The 11,826-nt window shown below is 33.0% G+C and overlaps 1 protein-coding gene across 7 annotated transcripts in view; it reads left to right on the top strand.

Annotated features, from left to right (window-relative positions):
• The first annotated feature begins 604 nt into the window (after window positions 1–604).
• LOC110018090 (histone-lysine N-methyltransferase ATXR2) overlaps window positions 605–11,826 on the top strand; it is a 49,761-nt gene continuing 38,539 nt past the window's right edge. For 3 of the 7 annotated variants that reach the window (XM_020715322.1, XM_020715323.1, XM_020715321.1), the window contains exons 1-6: window positions 756–1,142; window positions 3,746–3,821; window positions 6,857–6,942; window positions 7,140–7,495; window positions 7,723–7,835; window positions 8,088–8,119. In XM_020715322.1, coding sequence (XP_020570981.1) covers window positions 1,008–1,142; window positions 3,746–3,821; window positions 6,857–6,942; window positions 7,140–7,495; window positions 7,723–7,835; window positions 8,088–8,119 — 798 coding nt within the window. In that variant the 5' untranslated portion in view covers window positions 756–1,007. The other 4 variants (XM_020715325.1, XM_020715327.1, XM_020715324.1 and 1 more) reach the window with 3 other exon arrangements.

The following is an 11,826-nucleotide window of genomic DNA, read 5'->3' as shown; positions in this document are numbered from 1 at the left end:
TTCCTTTAGAGCACCACATAGGCCTCTGTCATTATGTGGAAGGGTCCCGCGAAAGTATGTGGATGCGTCATTTCATAAATTGATATGTGAGGCACTAAGAAAAAATATGAATTTTGTCATGAAAAATGGTCGAAAGATAAGTTTCTAGAAGTGTCACTTCATAAATAAATTTTATGTAAATTAATTTTCATAATTAGAATTAATTAACTAAAAATATATATGTTAAACAGAGAAAAATCCTTGTGATTTTATTTGTTTAAATAGAATTTTTTTAATATAACTAGTTTTTAAATCTTAATTAATAATCAATTAAAATATCATATTATGTTACTTTGATTACTGCAAATAGAATTGATATTAACATTATATCAACTAAATTACAAATGTATACTATTATATAAAAGTAAATCGATATTAAAAAGAATATTAATATAAGTAAATAAATAAAAAATTTAATTGATTTTTTTAAATTAATAATAATTTAATGAGTTTAATTAAAATTGATAAATGAAATCAAAATTATATTAAAATTGAAATTAAAAATATTAAAACTTTAAGAAATGCGGTTTTACAGAATTTAATTTACTAAATCCTAAAGTAAATTCTACTTGCAGAAGATAAACCCCGGAAATCCTCGACTGCTTTGCAAACTCGATCGCAATGGAGGCCAGCCCGTGCCCTCTGGACGCCGAATTCGCTGATCAGATAGCTGCTCTTCTTACACCCCCCTCTCCACTAGCAATCCAGGCAAACTTTTCATTTTGATCTCATCCTTCATCTTTCATCTTCTATCTAACCCTCGCGGATCCTTTTTGTTGCTCGTGATGACGACAAAGTATCTCTACTCATGCTTCCGAGTGTTTTTGGGCGTTATACTGCATAGAAGTCCTTTGTCTCTTTTATCAAACCCCGTTTGAATATCTGATTCTTCTATAGGAAGAATCTATTTTCTTCCTATTCTTGAATAGCATTCAGAGCGCTTCTCCAGAAAGTGCATTTGATTGTGAATGGGACAGCTGCATGCTATCTTGTTCATTGAGGTTTCACTGGTAGGAAACTGTTTCAATTCAATCTCAAGATCAACTATAAAGATGCTGATTTCTAATTTTATATTATGGGACCACGAAGCACTTGATTTAGTGGTATGGCCTTTTTTCTATTCTGTAGACGCCTAAGGTTTTAACCCTCGCATTAAAAAAGAAAAAAACCATTTAATGGAAATAATCCGTTTTTGAATGTGTCTTTTTGAGGCAAGGCTACATGATTGAAGATTATATAAGCTTGTGTTTTTTTTTTTTTTTTTTTTTTTTTGGGAAATTTTTTTTTTTTTTTTGAGGAAAGAGTCGCGATCAGTTTGGTTTTATGCTGGACAAGTCTACAAAGGAAGCTATACATTTATTGAGAGGTTTGATGGAGAGAATAAAGTTCTAAGTAAAGTTCTTTAGAGAGTTATAGAAAAGAAAGATGTTGATATGACTTATATTCAAGTCATTAAAGATATGTATACTAGAGTTGTTACTTGTGTTCAAACAGAAGGAGGATTAACTAAGTATATTTCTATTTCAGTTGGATTACATTAGAGATCGGCTTTAAGTCCGTATCTTTTTGCTTTCGTCATGGAGGCTCTTAGTAGACATTTACAGGATGATGTACCTCGGTGTAGGCTTTTCGCTGATGATATTCTTATTGCAGATAAGACTAAAGAAAGAATTCAGGAAAAAAATGAATTATCGAGGTCTACATTAGAGTAAAGACCTTCATTTGTGTAGATCTAAAACTAAATACATGGAATGTAATTTTAATAGCAGTAGATCTGGTGGCAAAGTCATAACTATGGGTGATCAAATCATTAAAAGGTGTGAACATTTTATATATCACGGATCTATTGTTCAAAGTGTTGGTTATATAGATGGGGATGCTATTAGTAGAATTCAAGTTGGTTGGTTGAAGTGGATGAATGCATCAGACTTATTGTGTGATAGAAAAGTGCCTCTTAAGCTTGAAGGAATTTTTTTAAGTTGGTGAAGAGATATAAAATGTTTTTTGGTGCTGAATGTTGGCCTTTAAAAGAGAAGCATAAAACAAAGTTAAGTGTTGCTAAGATGAGAATGGTTAGGTGGATGAGTGACTTGACACTTAGAGATAAAATTTGAACGAATATATCCGTGAAAAGGTTGATCTAGCTCCAGTGGTAGACAATATTAGAGAGAGTCGTCTTAGAAGATGGTTTGGTCACATTAAACTTCGACCATCTGATGATTCAATTAGAAGAGTACATGTTTTAGATTCGTCTTATGTTTAAGAAAGATAGAGGCTGGCCAAAAAAGACTTGGGTCACATTGTATAAAAAATGATCTTAGTTTATTAGATTTAAATGAAAAAATGATACTCAATAGGACATAAATGGAGATAAGGATTCATATAGCCAACCAAACTTAGTGGGATAAAGGCTCGTTGTTGGTGTTGTTGTTGTTGTTGTGAGGAAAGAGTCACTATCCCTTCTCCTTTGTCATTAGCATTAAGAATTATTCCTTCCTCTGTTAAACCCTTGAAGGCCCAGTTGTTGGGCAAGCTAACCTCAACATCTAGACTATTTTTCTGTAGCCACTGGAAACAGTATGTTGTTGCATAATTTAGTGTCGCTATATTTATAAACTTAAAAATAACCCCTTGATTTGTTCATGTTCTACAAATATTCCTTGTTGAACTTCTGTATTAGTGTCATGGTTGCATTTTATTGTGGTCTTAACCAGCGATATTTGTAATATTAAACTATTATCTCTGATAGTGCTAGCTGTCATTCTTTTTTTTATGATATTTTCTTTTTTGTTGAAAGTGTGGAACTTGACAGTTCATTTTTTTATTTTCGTTAATTTTGATAATTATTTCATCTTTCTTTAAAACCATGAAGTCCTTGTTGTTTGGCATGCTAACTTCAACGCCTTGGCTGTATATTATCTCCATTTATAATATCATGTAATTGTAGTTTACAATATCCATTCATGATTTTGTGCACATGCCTACATATAGAAACTTGAAAATCACCATTAGCCTTTGTAAGATTCTACAAATTTCATCTGTTGAGATATTATACTAGTGCAATGTTGCATTTTATTCTTAGACATATTGCAGTCTGCAGCCATATTTATCGTATTTAGCTGTTGTTTATGGTATTATTAGCTGATGTACTTTTTTAGTTTAATTTCGTTGAATTTTGCTTACTCCTATTTTGCTAGCCTTTGAGACTATATATTTTTTCCTAGTTTTTTTTATACCTTGTATTTTTAAGTGTTACCTATTGCAATTATTTGTTTCCATGTTGAAAAGCAGCGTTTTATGATAGACTAAATTTTTTTGTTCTTCTAAATGAAGAAGCAATAGAAAAAGGGCTTGTATTATTTTTTGGGAAATTTACAAACACACCACAAAATTCTTATGCATTTACATATCTAACACCCGAAGTTTGCTATTTACATTTATAACACCTTGATGTCATAAGCCTATTCATGAAAAATGTGCATTTCACTTTTAAAAAGGTAGTAATGGTGGCATTTTTGATGTGATGTTAAAGAATCGAGTGGTATGCATGTAAATATGAATGTTTAGGTGTTAGGTATGTGAATGTATAAGAATTTTGTGGTATGTATGTAAATGCCGCATTTTTTTTTATATAAAATGTTATGGATATAGCAAGCTATTCTTTCGTGTTGCGGTTCTCAGCATGCTTTTTTTTTATGCACTTCAGGAATATTACGATGAGCTCAAACAGAAAGGAAAATGCAATGCTGTCAGAATAGAAACCAGCAAGGTGCATGGTAAAGGTATTTGTTATAGCTACTAATATTTTTTCCACTCTATATAATTACCAAGGTTATACTCTACTGAATTTTTTATATGTGTTTATGAAAGTCAAATATAAATAAAATCCATTTATGTATATATTTTCCCATCTCCTTTATATGCATTCATGCATGTTCTCAGGGGCTTGCCTTTATGATACATATTTTCATATTCGGAAAGAAATAAGTTTTTCTAATTTCTCAATGGCTTGTTTTATTTTATTTTTTTGATCAAGCTAGACGCTATATATGTTAAAAAAAACTAATGTAAAACTTTATTTGATTATTCTTTTTTGCTTCTAACTAGAGCTGTAATCGAGCCGAGTATATCATAGTTCAGTCTTGGCTTGGTATAATTATAAGTTATTCATGTTCGGCTTGAGCTTGTGTCGAACATTCATATGTTGTTCAAGCTTGACTTGTTTAAAATTTTCAATCTTTGAACTTGATTTGTATTTGATTTGTTTATGACTTTGATTTGTTTATGACATGACAAGTGAACGATTATTTAAATAAGCTAATAAAAGCGCTCAAACAAATATCTTGATTTTCATTTTAAAATATCAACGAGTAATTTTATAAATGTGTTCGCATCTATTAAATGAAATGTAACTCATGAATCATAATTATATGGGATGTAGTCTTTCATATTTTAGAATGATAATACTTTAAAGTGTGCATTGAACTCCAACAATCAGATGTAGGTGTTGGTTTTCTCATAGTGATATGACTAGTCCTTTTCCTAGCTTTTTTGGATAATTTTGTAGATGTCTTTTATATTAAGTTGTTACACTATTCTTATTTTTAATCATATTTAACTTATAATGATTGCATTGCACTTTCTCAACACCGTTTTTTAATCGGGAAGGACTTATGTGCAGAGTGGAAAGGGGAGATATACGAGAGATTAGAGTTTCAGAGATCCTTGCACATTGCAATCTCATTGTTGCCTACAATGTTTGCACTCCCCAGCAATTCAGGATTTTGTATGTTTCAGGAGATAGTGATATGACGTGAAATTGTGAGTGGATCGAGGGAAAGTGAGATTTGTGGGGGTTTAAAATTAATTTTAAACTGTATTTCATACATACCACATGAGTTATGTATTTTCACGTCTAACACCTAAACTTTATTAAAATAGATATATAATATATAATTAATAATTAATCAAAAAATAATATTGATATAATAATATATTACTATTAAATCTATAATTAAATAAATTCTAGTTAATTAAATTTTATTTAAATAAAATATCAAATATTATAGGAGTTATAATCAAACTTAATATCTAGTATTTAACATACTTATTGAACAACAAATAAGTTTGTTCATGAACATGAATGAACAAGTTCGACTATGTTTATGTTTAGTTTATTTAAGTTCCGAGCTTTTAAAAATTGTTCAAGCTTGTTTATTTAGTAATTTGAACGAACATGATCGAGTTTTAATCAAGCCGAGTTCGAGTTGTTGATTGAGTGCATTGGTTCATTTATAACCCTACTTCTAACTGGACCAACAATTTCCCATTTTTGTTAAAATTTGTGCTTTACTAGCTTTCAACCAAGTTTCTTTCAAATATTAAACTTTTTAGATTAGATATGCAAATTGCCATATATATTTTCACTAAAATTGTATCGGTTAAGAAACAAAATAGAGTAGAGCTCTTGGATTATGAAATTTAAATAAAGAGGACAAGTGTGGTATCACCTTTTATATTATTAATAGATTAAGCCACAAGCCGATGCACCCGTGTAGCCAGACTGACCTAGTCTGGCAAGTTGGTAGGCTTGGTTATTGGATTTGACTATCTAATTAAATCGACTATATTTGATTTCCTTTCATGGTTAGGTTTAGGTAGGATAGTCTCTGTGGCTTGAATGTTGTTGCATGAAATTACTGTTTTAGTTTGGCCTGACCTAAATAGAAATTCTAATTTGAGTGAACGAGGTCACTTGATTGTGTGGTTGGATTTGGATTTGGAGTTTCAGAGAATTTGCTCATTTGAATTTTCTACCCCAAACCAAGTAGCCCCACCTATTGCGCCTCTAATCATTAATATATAAAATCAATCTGTAATTTAGTTTCGCAAGTATATACATCCAACATATGGCTATTACCATAATTTGTAACTTTTGATGAAATTTTGTGCTTCAGTAACATAATAGAAACTTTAAATATATGGTGGATAAGGACTTTGGAGGAGCGACCTAAAGATAAATCTGTAAAAAAATATATATAAATGAAGGAAAGCACTTCACACTATCAGATTGAAAAAATACGGAAGGGCATAACATATTTAGTTGGTAGTTGTCTTTGATAATATGATATTTTGTCTTCTTCAATTAAATAACCTTTTTTGTTGAGCTTTTAATGTAGATTGAAAAAGAAACAAAGTCAATGCTTAATTATTTCTGCATAGTTCTATCTTGTTTATGCTTAAATTATATAATTAGCATTGTTTTTATTATTATATGAATGCAGTGACGCATCACAAATGTTTTACAGTTCTCAAAAACTTTTAGAGATGGCTTGTTAAATCATTTGTTGATATTGTGTTCTCCCTTGTTTCAGATTTCCTTAAAAACTACATTTCTACTATTCATTTGTTGTAGAATCTGTTAACATATGGCTTCAGAAATCTTTGGCCGTTAACTTTTGACAACTATTTTGCATGTTTTTCACTGAAATAAAAATGTTATTCTGAATAAGTGGCTTATCAATCCGATTACTTCTGATTAATATTGTCAAAGCTATCAACCGCATATGTTGAATATGATGCACATTTTTGTGGTAATTGCATATAATGATCACTATTCATTGGATGGGAAAATCCATTGTAATATGCCCATACCCGATTGCTCGCTTTTTCTCTGCTTCTTGATACATCTTTACTGAATTGGTGGGGGACCTTTTTTATGGCTTACCCACATGCTGTAACCTAGTCTTTTAAGCAGTCCCCTTTTCCTGCTAGTAACAATACTGAAACTAAAACTGTTTTATATTTACGATTTCAGGTGTCTTTTCAAACATGGAATTTAAGGAAGGGGAGCTTATATTGAAGGATCAAATACTTGTAGCTGCTCAGCATAGTTCTAACAAGGTCTTTTTCATGGTTGAGCAGTCTTAAATATCTCTGCTATCAAATATTCGGGTTTTCTCCTGAATAAAATGATTAAACTATTTAAGAAATTTATGTGCCATTCTTTTTTCTTAAATTGACTTGTGTCTATTCTTTTTCAGCCTAGCAGTTTTGGAAGTTTGTCGTTGCTTGAGCTTGTCTTTCCTCTCATTTTACAGGTTGATTGTTTTGTATGTAGCTCTTGTTTTCGGTTCGTCGGTTCAGTTGAACTTCAGATTGGTCGAAAACTCTATTTGCAAAGTTTGGGGTTGTCAGTTAAAAAGGAGTGCGATCACCAGATATTTTTTAAAGATGCAGTAGCATCATGTTCATTGGAATCTCAAAATGAAGATGATTTACTTCTTCAGGAAAATAGCGATAATGCTGGGCAAAGTTCTTGTAGTGAAAACTCTCCCTCGAAGGAGGTTTTGGAGTTGCTAATGAATGGCAAACTGTCTTTACCTTTCTCAGAACAATTTTTGTTACCTCCTATTGTTCCATGTCCTGGTGGTTGTGAAGAAGAGCATTATTGCAGGCAAGAAAGCTTGTTTTTAAAAATAGAAAACTTTCCGGGGCTAGATTCATGTTTTCTTTTCATGAAATTATGCACTTTGTTTATTAAAAACTTTCAAGATGTGTTTGATTGAATTTGAGAAATAGTGCAAATCTATTCTTGCGGAAGCCCACTTGAAAATAGTTGCCTTTCATTTATTATCATATACTTGAGTAGTATTGACTGATAAATTTGCCAATGCTTTGCAGCAAAGTATGTGCTGATTCGGACTGGGAGTCCATTCATTCTTTACTATGCACTGGGAAGAGCTCGGGCTCCTTGTGGCAGGCAGCAGCTGTTAAATTTACTGAACATGCAAACAGTAAGTTTATTGCAAGAAATATTGTTGTATATTTATTATGATTTGGTATGGCATTTTAAAGGCATCATAGTTCATCATTTCATGAATTAGATAATCGATTGCATCAGTTGCTTAAAATAAATGCAATGGAGACAACTTAGATGCATTCCTATTATGTGATTTTTATTAGTTTATATGAAAATTATTATTTTGTGGAGCCAGGTGTTGCTATCTATTTTTTTTTATATTAAATATCTTTTGGTTTTTGTTCAGGAACAAATGACATCTTCATACTAGCTGCGAAGGTATGCTTTAACCTTTTCTTTTTTTTATTGTCATGATGGTTGTAAATTCACGAGCACATATGTATTTATGCTCGCTTATATTTTTTATCTTCATCACCCTCTATTATTTTCTATTTGATAAACATGTAGTAACTGTTAAAATAAATAAATACATAACAATTTTGAATTGCGATGATCGTACAAATGTAACTGCAAAGGTGGTTCTGTCATTATGATACAAGTGTCCTCATTCGAAGCATATGAATCAGAATAGAAAACAAGAGAAGGAGATGACATCGTGTGTATGCAAGAAGTTAACTACGTATAGGAGGCACACAGTTTAGGGCTAAGGACGACGCTGTTATTCATGGTAGGTTTGTGCGTGTCTGTCAATGTCGAAGCAGTGCATGAGACATTTACAGGAGACAAACACGATTGAGCCCTATGGGTGTGCTTGCATGCGGATGAACCTCTGTGCACCAACTAAGAAGAGGAAGGAAGATAGGTGTGCGGGCAGAAGGAGAGTGAGCAGGTTGTTGTTGGTAATGGAAGAAGGGAAGAAGGTTTACTTGCTAAAACTGTTGAACTGCTGACGCGAAGACCTAGCATTCAGGAAGGGAAGGGAGACTAGCATGCATTGTTGTCCTAGCTTGTCGAGGGTTTGGAGGCGATCAACGTGTTGCCACATGCATCCTGTGCAAAGGAAGAGTTTCACATGGGTGACCTAGTCTGTGTGAGCCAAGAAGGATGGGAGAAAGCCTTGCGTGCGGAGGGAGCTCTGTGTGAGGGAAAGGGGAAGAACTGAGTGACTTCGTCCGGGAGGAGGCAGCTTGGAGCATATAAGTAAAGGCAAGTGTTGGTTATTTTATTTATATAAGTTAAATTAATGCTATTAGGTATCAGTACCAAATAAGGATTTTTCTAATTGTAGTTAAAAAATATTTTAGGAATATTCAAATTTTGAGCACGGGAGTAGATCACTGATGTGACGTGAATTTATGTAATTTATTGGGCGTTAAATACCATTAGACTGAGATGATGATAGGAGGGAATTTGTTTGTAGGAGGAGAAAAAATTTTGATGATATGAAGCAGGCTGTTTGTTTCTATGTTTTTACACTTCTATGGTCTTATTTGTTTTACCGTAACAGACTTGATGATCTTATATGTTTTATTAGAGGATGCTTACTTGTATATAAATGACTAGTGACTCTTTTGTATGTTTTGTGGACTAGTGATTCTCTTATAATTGAATCTTATTGTGAACTAATGTTGGTGTTTAGAAATTTTTTTTAATATCGTTTGATTGTTCGTTCCCATCTGATTTTCTGATTTCCAGGCCTAGTCGTGACAAACAATGCCTTAATATTGTTTTTCTCTGTCCTTTTTTGATGGCCTGAAAGATTGTCAATGAGAAGTCTAGTTTACTTTGGATGATTGAATTCTGCTCATGCTATTCAGTGAATGTGTAGCATCATTGAAGGCTAATTATATAATGACACGTAATATAACCTTTATTGCTTTATGATGTACGGTTGACCTTTGTTGGCAGTCTAGGATTTATGAATATTGCCTTTTGCTTGTACGCTGATTTCTGTATTTATGCCATCATGTAATGTTCAGCTTTTAAATGTACAGCCCTTTTTGGCATGTGTTCATTGTCTTATGATTCTGAATACTCAGCTAGATCAATTGCTAGTTGATGGCATTCAGATAAATAATATAAAAAGTTTCAAAGATAAATATCATTAATCTGCACTGAATTGTTTAAAATTTATACTGTTTTAGTATTGCCTGAAATATAAGGATAAAGAAAATACTAAAATAGAACATAAATTTTTTGGCCACAAATATTGATTCAAAATGTAGCTTCTATAAAAATAGTTGTGTGGAAGTTGACATAAAGATTTAAATTTGTTAGATAAAATCGAAGATCATGAATTTATTGTTTGAAGGATTTAATGGTTTAGGCTGATTAAATTGCTGCCCGATGTAGCTTGTTGACGGACTTCTTGGGCACTCCTAGCAAGCACGGATTTGTATGCAAAGTTATGTAGTGTTATTTGCGATTATTCAGGTGCTGTGTTCTGATATATATATGTGCTGGTATTGCTATGTTCTCCACGAGTCAATTTTTGTGATTAAAAATTTTTTGTTTCAATAAACGGTTCCTTCCTTTTCTCATGCATGTTTTGCTGGGTAGGACGGTTTTTGTCATTAAAACTGCCATTAAGCATTTCTTCTAAGTTGCCATGTCTCATGAAATTCAATCTATGTTCTATCAAAAACCAGTATGAAACTTATCAAGCACATATCTAGGACATTAATCTTGTATTTTTTATCCAAACTGTTGATATTTTCTTTTATTAGTGAATATATAACTATGAAAATAACCAATTTAAAAGACATTTCCCTCTTTTTGGAGATTTATTACTCAAAAGAATTAAAGAAAACTCCGTCAGTACTGAGGAAGATTATATAAATAGTAGAGGTTTGGAAAGATAAATAATTGGAATATAGTTTGGTAGTAGTGGAAGATAGTTGAAAGATAAAATTATTGAGGTGAATAGGTTTAGCCATTGGATGATTTATATTAGGGGTTTTTACGGACATAGTACTCAAAACATCAGAATCATATATCGCACCCAAATTTATACATTGACATATAAATCACCTAAACTCAATAAATGTACACAGAAATGACACTTCATTACCTTCTCAGCTTGGAATAGCACGGGAAGACGCCTCGTGACAACCTGGAGTCAAGCCAATCCTCTTGGCGTATATTTTTCCATTCAGCACAAAAATTGTCAATGAAGTGAAAGAAGAAGCAAAGCGGAGCAGAGTTGCCACTGTTGATCAGTGCCATGCATTCAGGGGAGCAAGTGCCATCACCGGAGGCGGATTGGAGGAGCATCTCAAAGGTCAGGTGAATGCTTGTAGGGAGGAAGCTACCACAAAGAACCTAAGATTCAAAATACCCCGAAGGAAGAAGATTCCTCCATTATCGGCCATCATCATCTTAAACTACTCAAATTTAACCATCCCATCTCCATCCAAACTAACCTACTAATCATATCACAGTAGGCCTCACTGCAATCTCCTTGTTAGAGCTCAAGTGATTTCGGAATCAGGTTGAGCTCCTCTGCAGTGATTAGGCCCTCATCGTTCCCGTTGAACACGCCAAACTCAAGTGATTTCGGAATCAGGTTGAGCTCCTCTGCAGTGATTAGGCCCTCATTGTTCCCGTTGAACGCGCCAAACTCTTCTCTGAGCTCGCCATCCTTCTATTCTTCAGCCCCAATTTCTGATCCAAAGGTGGTGCATAGCTCTCTAAACTCTTCTAGGTCGATAAGGCCATCGCCGTTGCCATCCACCCTTTCCATTAAGCTCATCAAATCTCTGTTGGTGGCGTGATGCCCATGATGCGGAGCTTGCTGGGTGGTCAGTTGAACCGGCCGACCTTCATGGGGGCTAGAATTGCCCCCCCTTCCCTTTCCCAATTTCCTATTCTACTCCATTCCATAGAGAGAACTCCTTCCTCTTCTATTCCTTTTTATTTTTAATCCTTTCCAATTTCTAGTGATTTCCTATTTCTTTTTCATTTTTTATGTCTCTTCTTTGCTCATTTCTCCTCCTTTCTTATTTCTATTACTTCTATTCCTAGCCTTTTCTATTTTTTCCTATTCTACTACTTGTACCTATTATATATATATATATATATATATA

Source organism: Phalaenopsis equestris, unplaced genomic scaffold, assembly GCF_001263595.1.
Source record: "Phalaenopsis equestris unplaced genomic scaffold, ASM126359v1 Scaffold000002, whole genome shotgun sequence".
Taxonomy (NCBI): domain Eukaryota; kingdom Viridiplantae; phylum Streptophyta; class Magnoliopsida; order Asparagales; family Orchidaceae; genus Phalaenopsis; species Phalaenopsis equestris.
The sequence above is the reverse complement of the archived record's forward strand: the minus strand, read 5'-3'. Positions and strand labels throughout refer to the sequence as shown.